The following is an 18795-nucleotide window of genomic DNA, read 5'->3' on the forward strand; positions in this document are numbered from 1 at the left end:
TTTTTTTCTTGACTCGCACATCCTTCCTTCTGGTGTTGTGCCCCACAGCTGTGTCTCTTGATAAGTGGGAAGTGTGTGACTGTCTCATCACTTAGCAGTTAGCCAGACTCACAAAACTCAGCCAACACCACTAATTCTAATTTTGTCTTTGTGCATCACAGAGTTAAATCATTTGTTTTCGAATACTGAAACCTTGATCCATGAGACCTCAGCTCTTCCAGTTCTGTTCTTCCCCTCCTTTAACCCATCAGTGCTGCAGTTATTGACCAGATACGGTACGAGACCCTCTTTGTATAATAACCTTGAGTAAAACTACCACAATATCATAATTCGTATGCACCCATGTTAAAACCAACACACATGACATCGACTACTGCTTTCTTGAGCTTTTAAAAAGTTGCTAGTAGATGTAAAACATGCATAAAAAATTTGCTCTGATCAGTTTACAAAGATAAAGTGTTAATCGCCACTCGTTTAGTTGAAAACTATTATTTTCTTCATTTTAGATTTAATTTTTTTTTCTCCACTGAATAAATGTATCTGCATTAAAGACAAAACTTTTGTAGAATGCTCCGTGCAGAATTTGTGTGAAAGTCTTGAAATAATAAGAAGGCAATTGTGAACATAATTAAATCTATATTAAACCATTCATTAGATGGCCCTAATTTACCTTTTCCAGATACTCCAATAAAATCATCATGTTTCTCCCTTTCCCCCTTTGGAGGTCAGTGTGACTTTGCTGTTTATTCATTCTGAAAGGGAATCACATATTTACTGCGGGCCGTGTTGCTCGGTGAGGCAGTTCTAATAGTACAGCTCCCAGTGGCTTGCTGTGAGATGGTGGCTAAGACAAATGACAGCTGGCCTATTTAATCAGTGCATAGCTAAGTGCTTCCACAGTATTTTATCTTGGCTCAACACTGAGACAAAGCTGGGACACTTTTGTGTCGAGCTCCAAAAAGCTCGGTGTGTGCACACATCCCGAAGTCACAACCCAAAATATGTAAACAATGTTGATTTCAGCCAACATGCCCTGAAGGTGAATAATCATCTCTGGAAGATGAAAGCAGAAGTTGCATCTTATTTGCTTTAGGTAGACTAATGAGGCCTTCCACTTGCTTTGAATGTTTATGGGACTTGATTGTCTCTGTATTGGTGGCAGACTCTGTGTCACCGCATCGCGTCTGTGGTCAAAGTCGACACTTGTAGGTATGTGAACTTTTATGACAAACAACAAAGGGCCCTGTGTTCCTTTTTGTGAGACGAACAAATGCAGTGTGACAAGAAGACGGCGAGACACGTCGGCTGTCTTTCCCGCTCGGGGGTTTGGACGGGTGTCCTCCCCGGTATCCTCGGCGTCGATTGTGGACATTCCAAGCAGCTTGGGCCTTTGTCTGAAGTGAATCCTGCTGTGCTGCTCCGGCTCGCTTGACAGATGGTTAATGGTGTGCAACATGTCAAAGTGAAACAAAGGTCACGGATGCAGACATATGCTGTTGCATAATTTAGATGCGGTAAGCTCAGATTAGTAGGTGAGAGCCTTCAAACAGGCAACACCTTCAGTTACTGCACTCGCTAAGTTTGGACACATTGTGTGGTGTGAGGACAAAACATAGCCACGCATTTATTTAGTAGAAACAGAAATAAGTCTTTCAACTTTATAGTTTTTCAATTTATTTATTTATTTATTTTTTTGTATATTACTGTCTCAACCATTAGTTTGTCTGTTTGACCAATTAGCACATTTGTCACTGAATCGATAAACTCTACTGCATTGTACTTTTAGCCTCACCCTACGGTGTGGATGTTGTTGCCGTGAGAAGGCTTAAAGTTACCCAATGTAACATTAACAATTAAGTATTATTAATGCTTTTATTAGTAAGCACATAGATGTAAGAAATTATCTGATTAAAAAATGACTTCTCTGTTCTGATGAAAGACTTCAGCTGTTGATTGAGTCTGTCAGGAAGAGCAAGACTTGAAGCGGATAAAAAGACGGTTGAGCTACGTACAACAAAGTTTTATTCTTTGAAACTGTCATGGGACACACTGAACTTGCACAGCTAGCACATCTAGATTCTCCGGGCAAGACATGAGGAAACTACTGATGTAGTGATGCTCACAGCACTAGTTTCTGATATAAATTGAGGAGCATTAAGTTTAAAGTGTCAACTCGCTAATATTATTTTGTTTTAAAATATTGAAAACCTGCTTTACAAGAACTGTTTTATGCCTGCAAATATAGTTTTACAAGAAATTCTAATCATCCGTGTTAGCAACTGAAATGGACGACAAACATTTAATAGTGGCATCTATAAATGTGACATACGGTCCTCTGAATAACGTTGTTTCCTGTCTGGTGACCTTTGCTCACTCATCAGTTTAAAAACCTTTGCTACTGATAATATAAAAAACTATCAGCCTTCCCTGATAATACCTACTCTAAGCGTATTAATGTAGAACTACATTAATAATAATGCACTGTATAAAAAAAAACAAATATATTTTTTTCAGTTACAATATCACAGTGGCTACCTATTGATTATGACCCACTTTTTTTTTTTGTTCAGTCGTAGCTACTTCAAAATGCAATACCTAGCTGTAAACTAGTGGGAATAATGGAGTATGCAGGCTTTAAATGTAATTACCAATGGCATCAACAAGCAAAATGTTATAAACTGTCCGTTTATTTTACTTACATAAATGTCCTCCAAGTTAAATCTTCGTATTATGCTATATTGGTTTTGAGTCCTCTAATCTAATGTTGAGATTCATGCACAACAAAAATCACCGGGCTCAACAGCACCGAGGCTGCTCAGATTATACAAATGTCAAACCCAATATTAGCAGCAGTCCATATTAACGTTGCATTTGTCACCTTTAAAATGTCCCATCGGTTGTTGTGGAGACTTGTAATTGAGGTGTCAGTCATTGATTGTCGTTGCAGACGAGCGAGGGACGCCTGCATGCAGCAGGAGACGGCCCTTCATGAAGCCTGGCATTTGATGAAATGGCCTTTTGTGTTTTTTTTTTGTTTTTTTTTTGTATCTTGTGTGTGCGTGTGTGCCTAGCTAAATACTCGGAAAAAGTCAGAACCTTGCAGCTCAGAGACTCAAGAGGCACTTTTGGATTTCAGTGACTGGCAGGTCTACTTTGTGAACAACCTTAAGGGACTTAAATGAAGTTGTCTCGCAGATGTCAGTGAAATGTAAATTTCATTTTATTTAAAAAAAAAAAAAAAATAGGTGAACAGATTGGATTTTCATTGGCCCATCACCCCTTCCACGTAAACTTGAGTACTCCTCTTTGCAAATTTAAATATTTGCGTGCAGCAGTTATGTTCATCAGGTTCCCCATTTTTGTTTTAAGATCTAATATGTATATAATATATATGTATATATATATGTAATATATATATGTATATATATATTATACACTATAAACACAATTTAAGAAACCAGCAAGTCGTCTAGAGATCCCACAGAAACCACACGCATTGTCTTTGTGCTGCCAATGTAACCACTGAGGTTTTGAAAGAAGAAAAAAAAAGGTTAAAGCTCTGCAAACATGGCAACGTTGCTTTTGATTATAGATGATCCAATTACAGCTGCATCTTGAAAAAATGAGTAAAATCAAGCTGTTAATTTCTTCAATAAAAAAAACAAAGTGACTCAGTGATATGTACTTCTGATTCATTTCTATTCTGTTAATGATCATTTAAAGCTAATGAAAATCCTCTCAAAATAAATATTTGGAATATTTGGCCTATTAAAAAGTATGTTCTCTTAATGCATTGTATATGCACTCAAAATAACAGCATTGTTAAAGTGAATTACCTTTTCAATATGTGGGCTAGCTTTCAATTATATTGAAGGGTATTAAGATGCACTTCTATACCCATCCGTTTTTATTGCAGGTTTCAAATTTGTCTCTCTTGCTTTAGTGGCAAAATCATGGGAATTTGTTGGACTGCTATTAATATCATGTCTTTTTCAGAAGGCGGCTGGTGTTGTTATTTGTCTGTACATTGTGTTTAGACATGCAGTTCTTTTGACACGCACAGAGAGCATAGTCAATGGCAATTTCAACTTCTGAGGTCCGAATTAATCTTAAGGCCAAATGCAACATTAGTTCTTTGTTTCCCCTGGGTGACCAACCCTGCTACCCTGAGAGAGAAAGAGCTTCAGTGGATTATATTGTTGGTTAATTACCCTCATCTATCCCAGCAATTTAAAACAGAGAGAATTTTGCACTTGTGCTTAATTTTTAAAATTCAGCAGAGGTATGCCGATAATGAAGGAGCATATTAGAGTTTGGGATTAGCGTTACGGCATTTAACAATTTTCCAGCTGTCTCTGGAAAGCTATTTCATTGCAACAACACTGAGGTCTTTCAGGAACGTGTACGACATCTGTTACGGTAAGACGCGGCCACCAGTACAAGATTATAAATGGCAGCAGCGAAGAACAGGTTGCGAGCATTTCCTGTTGTCAGTCTGCACCTTTTGTTGCAGCAGATGTGAAGTGATAAAAGTTCCGAGTCACGACGATGAAGTCATCGTGTTGGCTGAATGTCAGCGAAGGTGTTTCAAAGTAAACTTGCTGAGTCAATTCTAGAGTTTGTCTATAAACGCTTAAAGGTAATTACCGGGTCCTTAGCCTTGCTACATGAGAGTTGGAAAGCAGAGCAAGAAATAATTGGTGCATATTTCTGTGCAAAGCCTGATTTTTCTTTCTGAGCTATTCTAGTTTTTGAAAAAGCACTGCAAACATTTGTGCCACTACGTAAAGAAGAAATTATGCGCACCTCTTGAAACCTCAGTCTGTGACTTATTGAGATATAATATGTTGAAGCAGCAAAAATGTGAATGTTGCGAAGTAGAAGAAAAATAAGTGTGCTTATTTTTTTGCCTAATTTGCTTCCCTAAAAAAAAAAATACTATTCAAACCTATAATGTGTTATGGCCAAATCTATCTCGGTATGAATTGAACTGCCTTATGCATACGGTGGTGGAAGCATCATGTTATCAGGAAGCTTTTCTACAGCAGTGTGAGGGAAGATGGCCAGAGTTGGTGGGACCCAAACAAATTAAAAATCAAGCTTTTATTATTGCAACATTGCAGACATCGACATGGGAATGGTGATTTCATATAACGCTTGGCTTAGAATGGTGCAGTCAAATTCCAGCCCTTAATCCTGCTGTGAGTCCATGGCAAGGCATGAAAATTGATGTTCACCGATTCCCTCCATCCAGTCTGAGTTAGCCTGAGCTGTTAGGCAGAGAATGGGCAAACCTTTCAATCTCTGCTATAAAGCTGCTTGAGACAGAAAGGTTTGCTGCTGTCTTTTGAGTCAAGATACTAAACTGCATACCCATGCCACAGTTTTCTTTTTGTTTTGCTTCTAATATACAGTGATGCACTATGTTCTGTTGGTAGTTTGTCACAAAAGGACACATTGTCTGTGGCTGCAATGTGATAAAATGGGAAAAATTTCAAGGGGTGTAAGGACTTTTGCACGATGCAAATAATAATAAAAAAAAAGAAATTCATAAAACTGAGTAATGCAGAATCAAAAGATTACTCTTTCTGCAGCTCTGGATTCGTGTGCAAAGTGCAAGCTAGGCTGCTTTGCAAAGCCAGCGCGCGCGCGCGCGCGCGCACACACACACACACACACACACACACACACACACACACACACACACTCATGCACTCCCACAAATAACACTAGACCACTGTGTTGGAAATTCTCAGTGAAAGGCTTTGCTCAGTGCTCTGTAAAGAGCTTGGATCTGCTCGTTCTGTCTCTCTCTCCCTGTTGTACTACGAAGATGATTTTCAATTAAAGCTCCACAGAAGCGGTGGCAGTAAAGTTATTGCCCTGCCATATTGTGGCCACAGGCCTCTACAGGGGCTTGGTGAATGGCAGGAAGTTGTGCCAAAAGACATTACTGACTTTGGCGTCTAAGTCTGGCACCAAGTTGTTGTTGTTGTTTTTTGCCACCTGCTCCTCTCTTTGCATTTCTTATCTTTTCATGCATGGAAAAAAAAATCCCTCCTTCCCTTCCAGTAAACAATAAAGTTTTACTCTCTTCACTTCTTTGTACGTTATTCGCTACGTGAAGTATTGTTCAACTTCCTAAAGACATAAAAAGCATCAGCATTTCCTTCTGGAAGGGTCTCATCTATTGTGATGCAGTCGTATCTTCAGCAGTATTTCCTCTTGGGATTTTTTTTTTTTTTTTAATTTTTTTGAGAGCGAGAGTAACAATGTGGTTCTAGCCCAGCAACTTGGGGTGGGGGGTGAGGACCTGTGGCTTTCTCTGTCTAGCAGCTCAGCTACACTTGTATTAATTTCAGTTTAATTACAATAGCATTATCTCCACTTTCCAACTGCAGACAAAGCTAAAAGGCTGCTGTGCGTAATTGGTCTAAGAGGAAATGGGTTTGTTTTGTTGGTGTTCTCCTCTTCTCTGACATCGCTGTCTGAGTTTCCCTCTAAATTAGAACCATCAGACTTCAGTCTGAATACTTAAACCTCTTATTAAACCTTATTAGAGAGGAACTTGGAATAATTATGCCTTCCTGCTTTGTAAGCTTCCCTTTATCTGAGTGCCATAAAGTTGCTGCATGGCTGATCATCTCCGCTCACATTGCAAGGCTCTGCTCTTGCTAATGCAGCTCTGTATTTGGATATTTTGGCTACACTCAAGTGAATCACTTTGTATCGTATCTTTGCATTTGGAGGGGGGGAGGTGGGGGGGGGGGAGTTAATACTGTCAGGAGTATTCAATGGAATATTGGGGAGGGGACAAACACTTTGTCTTTGCTGTTTAAACAAAGTTTAATGGCGTGTTAGTAGGTTGCTTAGGAGGACTAATGCAGGTTCGTATTGCATTGGTCAGTAGTTTTATATCTGCTTAAAGTTTCAGTCTTGCTTTAAAAGTATCATTCTTCTGTTTAGAAAACATTGCAAAGGAAGAGAAATGTTGAGGGCACAAATATAGGTCCTTCTGAAGTTTTTTTTTTTGTGTGTGTGTGTGTGGGAAGCGATGCAGACTCACCTCACTATGTTTTTTTTTTTTTTTTTTTTAATTATAGCCAACAGCAATACAGTGTAGCTTTGTCTAAATTTACACTGGTCAAACGCAATATGATAATCAACAACACTGGTAAAGTTAGCCTTCCTGTGTTTACTCTGTATATTCCGGTACAGAGCGGCCAAAACCGCATCATCCTACCCAGCATGCATTGCGCTGGTGAAAACACGGCGATCGCATTTTTTTGAAGTAACATGAGTTTTTTTTTCCCATATCACAAAGAGCAATTTTTTTTAGTTAGTAAGAAAATTATAACGCATTTAGGTCAACTAATCGTGGATCCCTGTATTTAAGAAGTTATGTCATTGGTCTTCAGCAAATTTGAGAGCGTGGTCTAAATGTGTATTTTAAAATGTGTTACACAATACAGTTATAAAATGATGTAGCCTCAAAATACTGAATAATAAGAGGTTCAGCTCGTCATTTACAGTAAGATATAACTTCTGTCTGTAATCTGTGTCTGTGGAGCTACTCTCTGCTAACTTGTCCTTCTTTCCTCAGAGCTGAAATGCAGCTGGAGTGGAATAATCATCCTCTATTCATTCTTGCTGCACAGAGAAGGGAGAGTGTTCGCAGCCCACTCTATGCTTGTTAAAGTCCACCTCTTTCAAGTTAAGCGCTGTATTAAATTTCTTCAGTTTCACTTCTTATTTCTATGTTTTTTTTTTCTTTTTCCGAATTTTTGAACAAAGGCAAACCTTTTGTATTTATCTACATATCCCTATCATTCTCAACGTGGAGATCTAATCAGTTTCACATCCATGAATCTGCATAGATTTGAGATTTAAAACACTGTTGGTTTAGCCCAATAAGTTTCAATTGTAGCTTTTTAAGGGGGAGCTACTTCTCTGCACTTTATGCAATCAGACAGCAATTAAAGGATAATTCTTGTATTCTTCGGTGTAGCTGAGACATACGCGAGACATTAAATGCAAAGCGAAAATTGGAAAAGAATAAACTAGTCAGTCTGTATTTAAATAGAGAGATATATGTATCATGCCCTGATGCTGATTATTTTTTATCAGTACTCAGTGACGTAGCGCTCTTCTTGGTTTTGTTCACAACAGTTTACTGACTAAAGTCCAGTAAACTGTTGTGACTTTATTGCGACTTGTATTGTTGTGTTAATGACATTAATCGCTGCTCATCGTCACCATCGTATTCTCGTTTTGCTTTTGTCTAAAATCAACAACAACAGGTTGACTTCAACCCTGCTTGCGAGAGCGGTTCTTTCAGAAACAAGAGATATGGTGAAAAGCGAACTATGTATGGTCTTGAAGAGTTTTCTGAAAAGAGAAATTTGGTGGTATTTACATGCAAGGATAAGTTATGAGATGCTGGATCCCAATTTCTCCAGGACAGGCAGCTGACAAATCAGCTCATTATTGCCACACATTAGACTGGAGGGTGAAACGTCGCTGTTGAATGATTCGGATTGTACAAACGTGAGCAGATACATGGTGGCACAGTCTCTGGATTTGAAAACCCCATCCAGTTTATTCTAAACAACATTTTGATACAAACCTTGGCTTCTTTCACAGATTCCCTTCCAACTTGCTTGACAGTTAGGTGGAAGTAGAAAGCCATTATGTTCTCTGAAACTTCTTTCATTAAAGCAGTTTCCACGCATTGCTCAATATTTGCATCATCTTTGAGTTCTCTGATGCTCGAAAAGATGCAACCAGGGCTTGACATTGAAAAACGATCAAGCGAACGCTGATCCTCATTGGAACAGTGGGATATTTGCGCACGCAGTTGAAAGCTGGAAGCCTCTTTTAAGTTTTAATCTAAAGTTGCACTTTAGCTCTGTTACTATATAGTAGCCCACAGCCCATCCTGATTCAGAGTTGCCTCATGCTCCGCTTATGGGTTCTTCCCTCGTAGAATCCATTTTGTCTGGGATTTCCTGGATGGCTCGGAGCCTCCTGCCTACTGGGACTTCAAACAAAAACCTCAGTTGACTCAGACTCTTTCCAGGGAGCTTTTTTTTTTTTCTTTTTTTTTTAGAGCTATTCCTTCTTTCCACCCCTTCTTCATCAACCTACAATATTATCTTCAGAGTGTAATGATATGTTATACTGTGCGTGGATTAGTGCAGGCCATTGTCGAGTGTCAAGTGTAGCATTACAATCAGTCCACTATTTAGATGAGTCTGCTTATAATTGTAGAGAGGGCGTAGACGTGTACTGGCTAAGTAGATAGTTCCATAATTTGATTCCTAACTCGTCTCCTTTGATGATAATGTTTTGTGAGTTTACACGCCCTTACGCGAGAGGTTATGTATGGTAATGAGCTACCCCCCCCCCCACCCACCCACCCAACCTCCACCTCACTCCCTGTCAAATGATGCTGCTGTTTATCCCATTTCCAGAAAATAATTTGCATGCCACACTCGAGGGAAAACATGGTCCACTTCCTAACACTTTTCGTCTTCTTCCTCTGGTGGATTTTCTCTCCCTCGCTGCTCCCTAATTGACATCAGTTTACTTGGATATGCAAATATAGGTTTATGAGTAATCAGAGCTGTCATTTAATCCACACGTGACTGGAATCTCTCTGGTGATTCCGGCAAACTGTGCAATGATTGCCTCGGATGTCAGGGCTGTGTTAGATGGCCGTCATTTAGGCAGCATCTTCCCAGGGTTGTTTGTGTTCATTTGAAAAAAAAAAAAAAAAAAAAGTTCTACCCAGAGAGGATATCCCCGGCTCTCCTAGCTTCCATTTGTTTGAAATCGGAGGGTCTCATTGGAAGCGATGACAGAGGCGTTTTATCATGTTCTGTTTTTTTGCCAGAGCTCGTCTTGCCGTTTGGATAACATGCAAAAAATCAGACGAACTTGTCCAGGCTTCAATCAAGCACTGTGATTTTCAAGCTGATTTTAATATCTTTACGCTCATTGAACATTATTACTTGTTGTCACCAGGCAACCACAAACTTTATTGGGATTTTATGTAATAGACAAACGCAAAGTAGCAATGATTGTGAAGAGGAAGGAAAATGAAAATTTTCTAATAAAATTCTAAATGTCTGCAGAGCATCCGTATTCAGCCGACCGAGTTGGTATTTTGGAGAATAAGGTTTTACTGCAGCTACGGGTCGAATTCTTTTGACATGCTTTGGATCTTTGCAAGATTTCAGCAATTGAAATACTTACCTCCTCTTCTTTCCGAATTGATAAAGCCTCAATCACAGCGGATGGAATATAGATTCTTGCCAAATATTCTCAGACCATTTTTAATGCTTGGATCTAAATCTTTCCTTTTGTAGCTCTGGCTTTATGTTTAAGAGGTCATTCTTAAACATAAAGCTCACATTCTGGAGGATTCGTCGGGCTCGTTAGATTGTTGTTGGGGACGACTAAATGCACTGTGCATGTGCTGAAAGGTGAACCTCTGCTTTAGTCTCGAGTCCTTTGCAGCTTCCTGCTGTTGTCCTGGCTTCCCTGTTTGCTAAAGGAACCCATCCCTTTAGCATGACGCTTACACCACCGTGTTTCACTGTAAAGATGCGATGTTTGGCGTGTGTTCATCTAGCAAACTGTTCAGCCTTCCTCTTTTCTGACCAGGGCACCTTTCCTCGCACATCTGCTGTTTTCCTCGGTCTTCATAATGCTTTGTCCACCAGTGTTCACCAACAGTCCTATGAGGTGTTTACAGAACTGCTTGTTTTACATTATACGCTCAGTATTTCTTCCCTTTACTGATTAAGGGACTTTTGAAGGCAATTGACTGCAGGGGTTTTATTTAGGGAAAATAAGAGTAAAGAAGTCAGAATGGAAACCCGTTTCGTCATAAATTCATCTGTAAGATAATTTTGAACATTTCGTATACTTTTCACTTCATATTTAGGTGTTGTGTTGGTTTAATTTTTTTTAAAATCTACAACATATGTTAAAGTTTTATGTGATGAAATTAAAAAAAAAAAATCTTTGCATGCATGCATTAGCTAGAAACGGTAATAATTGATCGTCACCACTGCTGCAGAGAGGCTATTCTGCCATTACTATTCAATGCAGATTAATCCCACCTCCCTTTTGATTGCTCTGTTGTTTTCTATCTTTCTAGGCACCTTTTGTGTTTTAGTGGAGCTGGAATGAATGCCGTTGTCTTTGTTCTGCTGTCAGCCAATGGCTCACATTCTGGAGGATTCGTCGGGCTCGTTAGATTGTTGTTGGGGACGACTAAATGCACTGTGGATGTGCTTGTGAAAATGGACAACAAAAACAACAGCATTGAATTAACAGGCGACGGACACGTTTCATGCTCTCTTTATGCCACACAGAAAATGGACAGCTAAATAGTCCACATAGATCAAATCATCTTTTTTTTTCTTTTTTTTTTTTTGCATGCAAGCAAAATTTAGCGTAAAAAAATGCTTAAATAGATATGAACACACAATTGATGAGGAATTTTGTGTCACGTTTTGTTCACCACCAGTTTAACAGCCATCTACCTGTTGGGCTTCCTCCCTGTACATCAACCCAACATTCCCATGAATGAGTCCCGATATTGGATATTGCCATGACAACATTTCCTCACTTACTTTTTTGTCCTTTTATTAAAGTCTTCCTGCCACGATGTCTGAACTTTCAGATCTTGGTAACTAATATTCTTTGGTGCGGACATAAAGGGCAGTGAAACTCCACCCAAATGACTAAGCACATTATTAGCAAACATGACATCTAAGATATTTCGCAACTGCAATATTGCATGTTAATATTGCAAAGACTTCTGCAATTCCACATGCTGTGCAGTAACACATGGTTTGGTTGTGGATGCTGTTGCTGAGGAAGTAAGACTCAAAAATTGTTGTTGGTGAGCTGTTAATTAGGCAGCTAGAGAGATTATGTTGTGACATGCCGTGACTGCCTAAAAGGAAAGCAATCATCACAACATTACCACAAAATATTGTGATAAAACTTTAAGTTGACATCGCACAGCCTATGTTCAGCCTCGGTCTGTCTTGGAAGGTGTTGGATTTGTACATTTTGCGTCAGACTCCTGGATCGAGACAGATTTGTGTACTTTTCTATAACATGAGATGTCAAAGGCAATTGAAAATGTCAACACAGAATAACATTTTTTCTTTACCTTGAAAATATTAGTAAAATGCTGTTCTTACGGCTTCTCCCAACTTCTTAAGATGATCAGAATTGGGGGAAATGTCAGTATCTTTGGTTGAAGCTTTCAAACCAAAGACACAATCATTAGTAGCTTTTCATTTCCCTCAAATGCTGTAAGTTTAAAGTAGGGGTGCGAGTTTAAAGTAGGCCCTGATCTCCTTCATTTTGGGACGTCTGTGGTCATCTGATTCTTGCATATGAAGCAGATTTTTTTCCACCGATTTATATCTACTTCAGGAAAGGTCTGAACATCAACCAATGTCACCTTTTGCTCTGCCATGACAAACCCACCCACCAGGTTAACTGTTAACAACTCAGCGACTTTCTTGTTCTATTTAGCGACGTTTCAGACAAAGAAATTGACTAAAATTGGAATATGCAGGTCAGGTTTTTTTTTTTTAAAGTTCGGTCATGACCGATCGCAATTTAGTTTGCATTTATTTATTTGCTTAAATAAAAAATTATCGGTACAATAAAATATTTCTATAGAAATGTGACTTTCAACCGTCCTGCTGGTCAGTGAGTCTCAGCAACTGGACTTTTAAAAGTTGTACCGACTAGCATCTTGAACTGACTGACGTCTTGTTCTGAAAGAATCCGCTGCGGAAAAGACACGCTTTTTTTTAAATTTCCTGTGTGGGAGCAAGACGCATAAAACGGTTTGGAGTCCAGCGGCAACAAAAAGCAGAAAGACTTTGTTTTGCATGGCTGTCAGACATAAGCCCCCTAGAGCTAGTGGGAACCAAAAAGAATGGCATGTCCCACCTGACGTCTCTAATGAACTGTAATGAGCACTTCAAGTGGCAGGTGGTTCTTGGAGGGGGGAAATGGATAATACACTTGCAGGATAAACCTGCTGGGAAGGCTGCAGTGCCTGAAGCTATGATCTTTTTTTTTTTTTTTTTTTTTAAATTAAGCAGTCATTCACCTCTGGAAACCTCGGTTCAAGCGGCTCAGTGTGCATTCCCACACCAGGACACTGATGCCTTCATTTAGATGCTTATTTGGTTACTTTTCTGCTCACATATTCTTCTTTCTGCATTGTCTCGATTTTAATGCACTCTGTATGGTTCTTATATCACATTCAAGAGGCTTTTTACCCCCCCTGTAATTCCCTCACGCATAATAGTGTTCCTTTTACCACGAGAACTAAAGCCCTCCTCCTCTTTCTGTTACAGCTTCATTACATGCACCTCAATTGGTACTTTTGTGCCTTACTCATCCAGCTTCTCTGCTGCAGTGGAGGTCCTTGAATACAGACAGGATTTGATGTTAGGCTTGCATATTAACCTTCGCGCTGTGTTATTATTGCTGTAGCTCACTTTGCATGTCAAGCCACCGTTTTTACTTTTTTTGGTAACTGTCTAAAATCTAGACCTAAATGTCTCAAGTGATCATCAATGAAATATGTGCACATCAATTATTTTTCTCGTTTAATAAACTTGCCCTCTTTTTAAACTGTTTGTCTCCAATTGCACCTGTGATCAGATGCTTGAAAAATATTTATAATTATTGTCATTTTAATTGTGTCATGTATTAAAATGGTCCCACATTCATGTAGTTGTTTTTTTTTTTTTTTGACTTGTATATACGGAAGAACTGATCAGCTTTTCCTGACCGATATCTATTTCAGTGTTTCTTTACATTCTGAAAAGAAACAGAATGTAAAGAAACATTACATTCGGGTTCTTTAGTAAAAGTAATAGTTTTGATTCCAGTATAAAATTAAGGAATTACAAAATCATTCTTAATTATGTGTCGTAGCTTATATCCTTGACCTTTTATTGGATTTTCATTAAACTCAAAAACTTGGATGAAAGGTAATTGCTGTTGCTGATGGATTTACAAACTGAAACCAGATTTATTCAACAGAATGATAGATTATTTATTTATTTATTTATTTATTTATTTATTTATTTGGTATTTCACCTCCCAATCACCAATCGAGAGAATATTGCCCAATTCAAATCTCTGAATTGACTGACTAGTGCATCACTTTTATTTTTTTGGACTGAAATTTTTGCAGTGCTCTTTTACAGTATCGTCTTGAAAAAAACAATGCTCAGGCTGAAGGTGCTTGTAAACAAACTGCTTTTTATTATGACTGCATATTGATTTTTCTCTTAAGATCCAGAAATGAAAAGCACAGCGTCTATAAAAGCAAGATGCTCCGTAAGACATTAGGTTATTATAATTTCTACTGCATGGCTAATAAAAAAAACTAAATAAACAAAAAAAAAAAAAAAAAGTAATCAAGTATTGTATACTATTGTCTGGAGACAGTCCAGATTGCCATCAGATGTTTTGTTTGCTTCGTCTTGCTTCAGGTAACTTTGTCTTTGTCATCAGTGTTGTTGTTGACATCATTCTCTAGCATTGATTTCTCTGCAGTAGGTGGTGGAAGTGTGTTGATGTCACAGCTCAAACTGGTGCTACACCCAACCACCACACTGTGTCACAGAGTGTGGGTGCATGTCGTGTAAACGTGCGCTAACTTTTACTACACATCGCAGCGGCACACATTTGGAGCCTCGAGGGAGCCAAATACTTTATTGCCTTTTTCCTCTACCTGCACCTCTCCTTTTCTCATATATTGTCCTCTGTTTTTTTTTGTTTTTTTTTGTTTGTTTTTTCTTAAGCAATCTATAACTACGATGCCCGGGGAGAAGAGGAGCTGTCACTGCAGATCGGAGACACGGTGCACATACTTGAGACACATGAAGGTGAGAACTGACACTTGATGAAAGCTGACAACCTGGAAATGAATATTGAGTAGCTTTTCACTCTCTTTTCAGACTTTTGCAAATAGTTTTAATTTGAAACGTTCACAACCTTGGTGGAGAGAAATGCTGTTTAATAACTTCTACATTGTCAGCTGGGTTTTTGTATAAAGGCCTTTTGCAATCTCGGTAAAAAGAAAGTTCAGTTCAGCTCCTGTTAAGTTATTCTAACTCTTGATTGGCTATTAAAAACACATTGTGTTGTGTTGAAGTTTATTTTTTAGTCTTACTTATATGTTGAAAACAAAATGTATTATTTTTGCTTTTCACTAGCCTGGTACAGAGGATACAGGCTGAGGAGAAAATCAAAAAAGGTAAGTGACTGATAAACAAAGACTTTGATTCCTTTGTGACATAATTTGTTACAATTCTAGTGTTTATTTCTGTAAAACAGTGTTACGTATTTCTTACTTTCCTATTGCAGGGCATATTTCCTGCTTGCTACATCCACCTAAAGGATGCCACAGTCGAAGGCAGTGGGTCAGTATCTTTACCATCAGATGTCGATACAAGGTTGTCCTGTGATCAGAAATCTTGCCATTTATAAAATCATATCTATTGGAAATCATAATGAGGGGGGATTTCCAATCTCAAACGATGATATTTCCCAGTTTTGCTTGGTGATTAGAATACTAGAGCATAAAAGGTAGAACTCAAAATATTTTTATTTGCCTTTTTTCCCATGAGGTGTTGAGGTTTTAAACAGTCTTAAAAAATGTACATTGTATACTAGTGTAGCAGTTAGCAAGAGTAGCATTCCTATAATAGCAGGCAATGGCAGTAATTGAAAATGTAGATCCTTAGTGTAAGTCACCCATATTTCTAAATTCAGCTTGTTTCGCGACAGACAGAAGTTAAAAGCTGAAGTGGCTAAAAGAAAGCTGGATTAACATATATTCGCTGATTTCAAAAAGGATTAGATGTCTTATTGATTAAGTCAGATATTAACTGAGACTAAGATGTAATCCAACACGGGTTTGACGTGCCTCCTGAGTTCACATGTCGTTGGTTTTAAGGGAATAAAGTTGGATTGTCCATTCTTTGTTACTGCAGGCAAAAGGAGACTGTTATTCCCACTGAGCTGCCTCTGGTTCAGGAGGTTACAACAACGCTGCGGGAGTGGGCTACAATATGGAGGGACTTGTATGTGGTGAGTCATCCTACCACCCACTCACTCACTCACTCACTCACTCACTCACTCACTCACTCACTCACTCACTCACTCACTCACTCACATTTGGAAAACGAAAGATACACTCTCTTTTTGCTCTGGGACATTTTGTATCAGTTTGTTGAATCTGGACTTTTTTCTGTGTTTTTTTTTATTTTATTATTTTTTAAGTAAAACATCAAGTGTACGAAACACAGCAGATTCCTCTCTCATTATCTATTAAACAGAGATGAAGCCATAATATATATAAAAAAAAGATGTGGTTGAAAAACAAAGAACACCTTTCGAATTAAGATCCACGCTTCTTTATAACATTGATTCATTTCATTAAGCTTTAGCCACAGCTCTGTAAAGGTCCCACCATAACATGTTGATCAAGTTGGGATCTGGACTTTGACTGGGCCACTGGGTATTTTGGTGGTTTGCTTTTTCAGCTATTTTTAAATACATTTGATTAGGAGTTTCTCAATGATTGTCCTGTTGATGTCTCTGTTTTGACCAAACTTCATCTGTAAAAACACATTATTTCAATGCAAGGCGCATCATCACCCCTCTACCGCTGTGCACGGTAGTTGCTGTGTTTATGCTGATGTGCTGCAGTTTGTTTTCAGCACACAAGGAGCTAATTATAATTGCAGTATTCTTTTCATAGAAGACAGACTTTCTAATCACAGTCCTTCCAAAAATAGCAACATTAATGAAATGTTTTTCTAACTTTACAGTGACTGAACAATTTAGCATGCTAACGGAGTCCTGTAGAAACAGCCCTTCTATATATACATGTTTTTCCTTTTATTTCAGCATCTCACTTTGAGGAAGAATGGCAATTGTCTTCTTCTTTTCACTTGTGAATAAGCATTTTTGCTGTAGAATGACAAACTTTAATTTAGTTGCTTAGCGTCTTATATTAACGAGTAGCCAAATTATTGTGGTTGGCATTACAAAAACGACAGTGTGCATTCAAAAGAATGTTAAGTTTTCCATATCCAGGACATGTGGATATACCACAGCAAAGGTTGAAACATCAAAAGATTAACAAGTGCAGAAAGTCCTAAAGTGAGTTTCTGACACCTTTTGCTGTCCAATTCTGTTCACCAGGGGATTTCTCTGCATATTCCTTGGTCATATTGTTCAGAAATAATCTCATATTGATGGGAAGCAATCTTTTTTTTTTTCTATAAGTTCCTCGCTGATGTTTTCCACCATTGTGTGTGAGAATATAAATGTGTCCTCTGGAGCTTATAGGAACTACTCTTATGCTGCAGATGCAAGTAGCAGCTGCTTTTATATCTATGGAGATCCCTGCTGATAATTGTGTTTTTTTCCTTTCCTTCATAAATCCCACTGAAGCACCAAAGATGTACTTTGTTTTTCCACACGCAGCATTTTAAATATGGATTTTGGGTGTTTTTGTTTTGCACGAAACAATGGAAATGCTTAATCTATTTTGTTTGCTTGTTTCTTGTACATGAAGGTTAGATTTAAGTAATTTTGGACCATTATGCAAAATGTAAAACTGAATATATGCATAACTTTTGAAGTAAATGACAAAGTTCTATCCTTTTCCCCAGAAATTTTAAACCAGACTTAATGCACATCGGTGAAGGACACAGAGACAGCAAATGTTTGTCTTTCTAAAAAAAGAAAAAAAAATGGTGCCAATATCCGTCAGGCTGTACCAGTTTTGACATAAATATATTGCATGATGTCCTCGCAGAAATGAAGCACAGAGTGGCTAACCTGCTGTTGAGATTTAGTACGTCTTGGCATGTCGTTTCTTCATGTCTGATAGTTGTACAACATTCTGTCTAAAAGGGGGACAAGCGCGAGATGTTCAACTGTGTCCGAGACATGATCTACGACCTCATCGAATGGCGGTCACAGATCCTGTCTGGCACCCTCCCGCAGGACGAGCTCACTGAGCTCAAACAGAAGGTCACCTCCAAGATAGACTACGGCAACAAGTAAGCGTTTCGTCTTAAGGATTTTAGCCTCCACTTGTCCTGGATTATAATTCCTCTTTTCAGAAGAAAGTAAAAAATTAGCACATAGCTTCCTGGAAAATGTGCTTCATTGGAGTGGCGGTGTATGGCACTACATTTGAATATCTTTGAAACGTTAATCTATAATTCAGATTAAAAAAAAGTGAAAGCCATACAATATAGATTGTTTACACACAGAAGGATATATTTAATTTGTTTATGTCTATTAATTTCAATAATTATGGAGTACAGTTAATGGAAATCCCAAATTTAGTTGGTCAGAAACTTTAAATATTACATAAAAGTAGAAAAATCTAAACATTTATTGCAGAAATGAACCACTTCGGTGTTCACAGTTCTGTATCCAAGCATATTAATGGAAAGTTTAGTGGAAGGAAAAATGCTTAATGAAAACAAGAAAACAGCTTGCTCAGCTGTCCAAATTCCTCTTTTCAGAAGAAAATAAGAATTGCATATTACTTTGAAAATGTTTAACATTTCCGAAACAAATTAGCTTTTCAGTAACGCTCATATTCATTAAGATGCAACTGTAGGAAGCCACTGTACGCCTGCCTCTGCAAACTCCAGGGTGTTGCATCACGAAGTGATGACTTTCACTGTGTCTGCAGTAAGACAA

General features: G+C 38.3%; 1 protein-coding gene across 4 annotated transcripts in view; it reads left to right on the forward strand.

Annotated features, from left to right (window-relative positions):
• The window catches only part of dock1 (dedicator of cytokinesis 1), a 233970-nt gene that overhangs the window by 11185 nt on the left and 203990 nt on the right, over window positions 1–18795 (forward strand). For all 4 annotated transcript variants that reach the window (XM_015028394.1, XM_015028395.1, XM_015028397.1 and 1 more), the window contains exons 2-6: window positions 14865–14948; window positions 15279–15319; window positions 15430–15485; window positions 16059–16155; window positions 17992–18140. In XM_015028394.1, the coding sequence (XP_014883880.1) occupies window positions 14865–14948; window positions 15279–15319; window positions 15430–15485; window positions 16059–16155; window positions 17992–18140 (427 nt within the window). The remainder of the gene's footprint in view (window positions 1–14864; window positions 14949–15278; window positions 15320–15429; window positions 15486–16058; window positions 16156–17991; window positions 18141–18795) is intronic.

Source organism: Poecilia latipinna, unplaced genomic scaffold (assembly GCF_001443285.1).
Source record: "Poecilia latipinna isolate Pla-1442-1.1 unplaced genomic scaffold, P_latipinna-1.0 Scaffold123, whole genome shotgun sequence".
NCBI classification, from domain to species: Eukaryota; Metazoa; Chordata; class Actinopteri; order Cyprinodontiformes; family Poeciliidae; genus Poecilia; species Poecilia latipinna.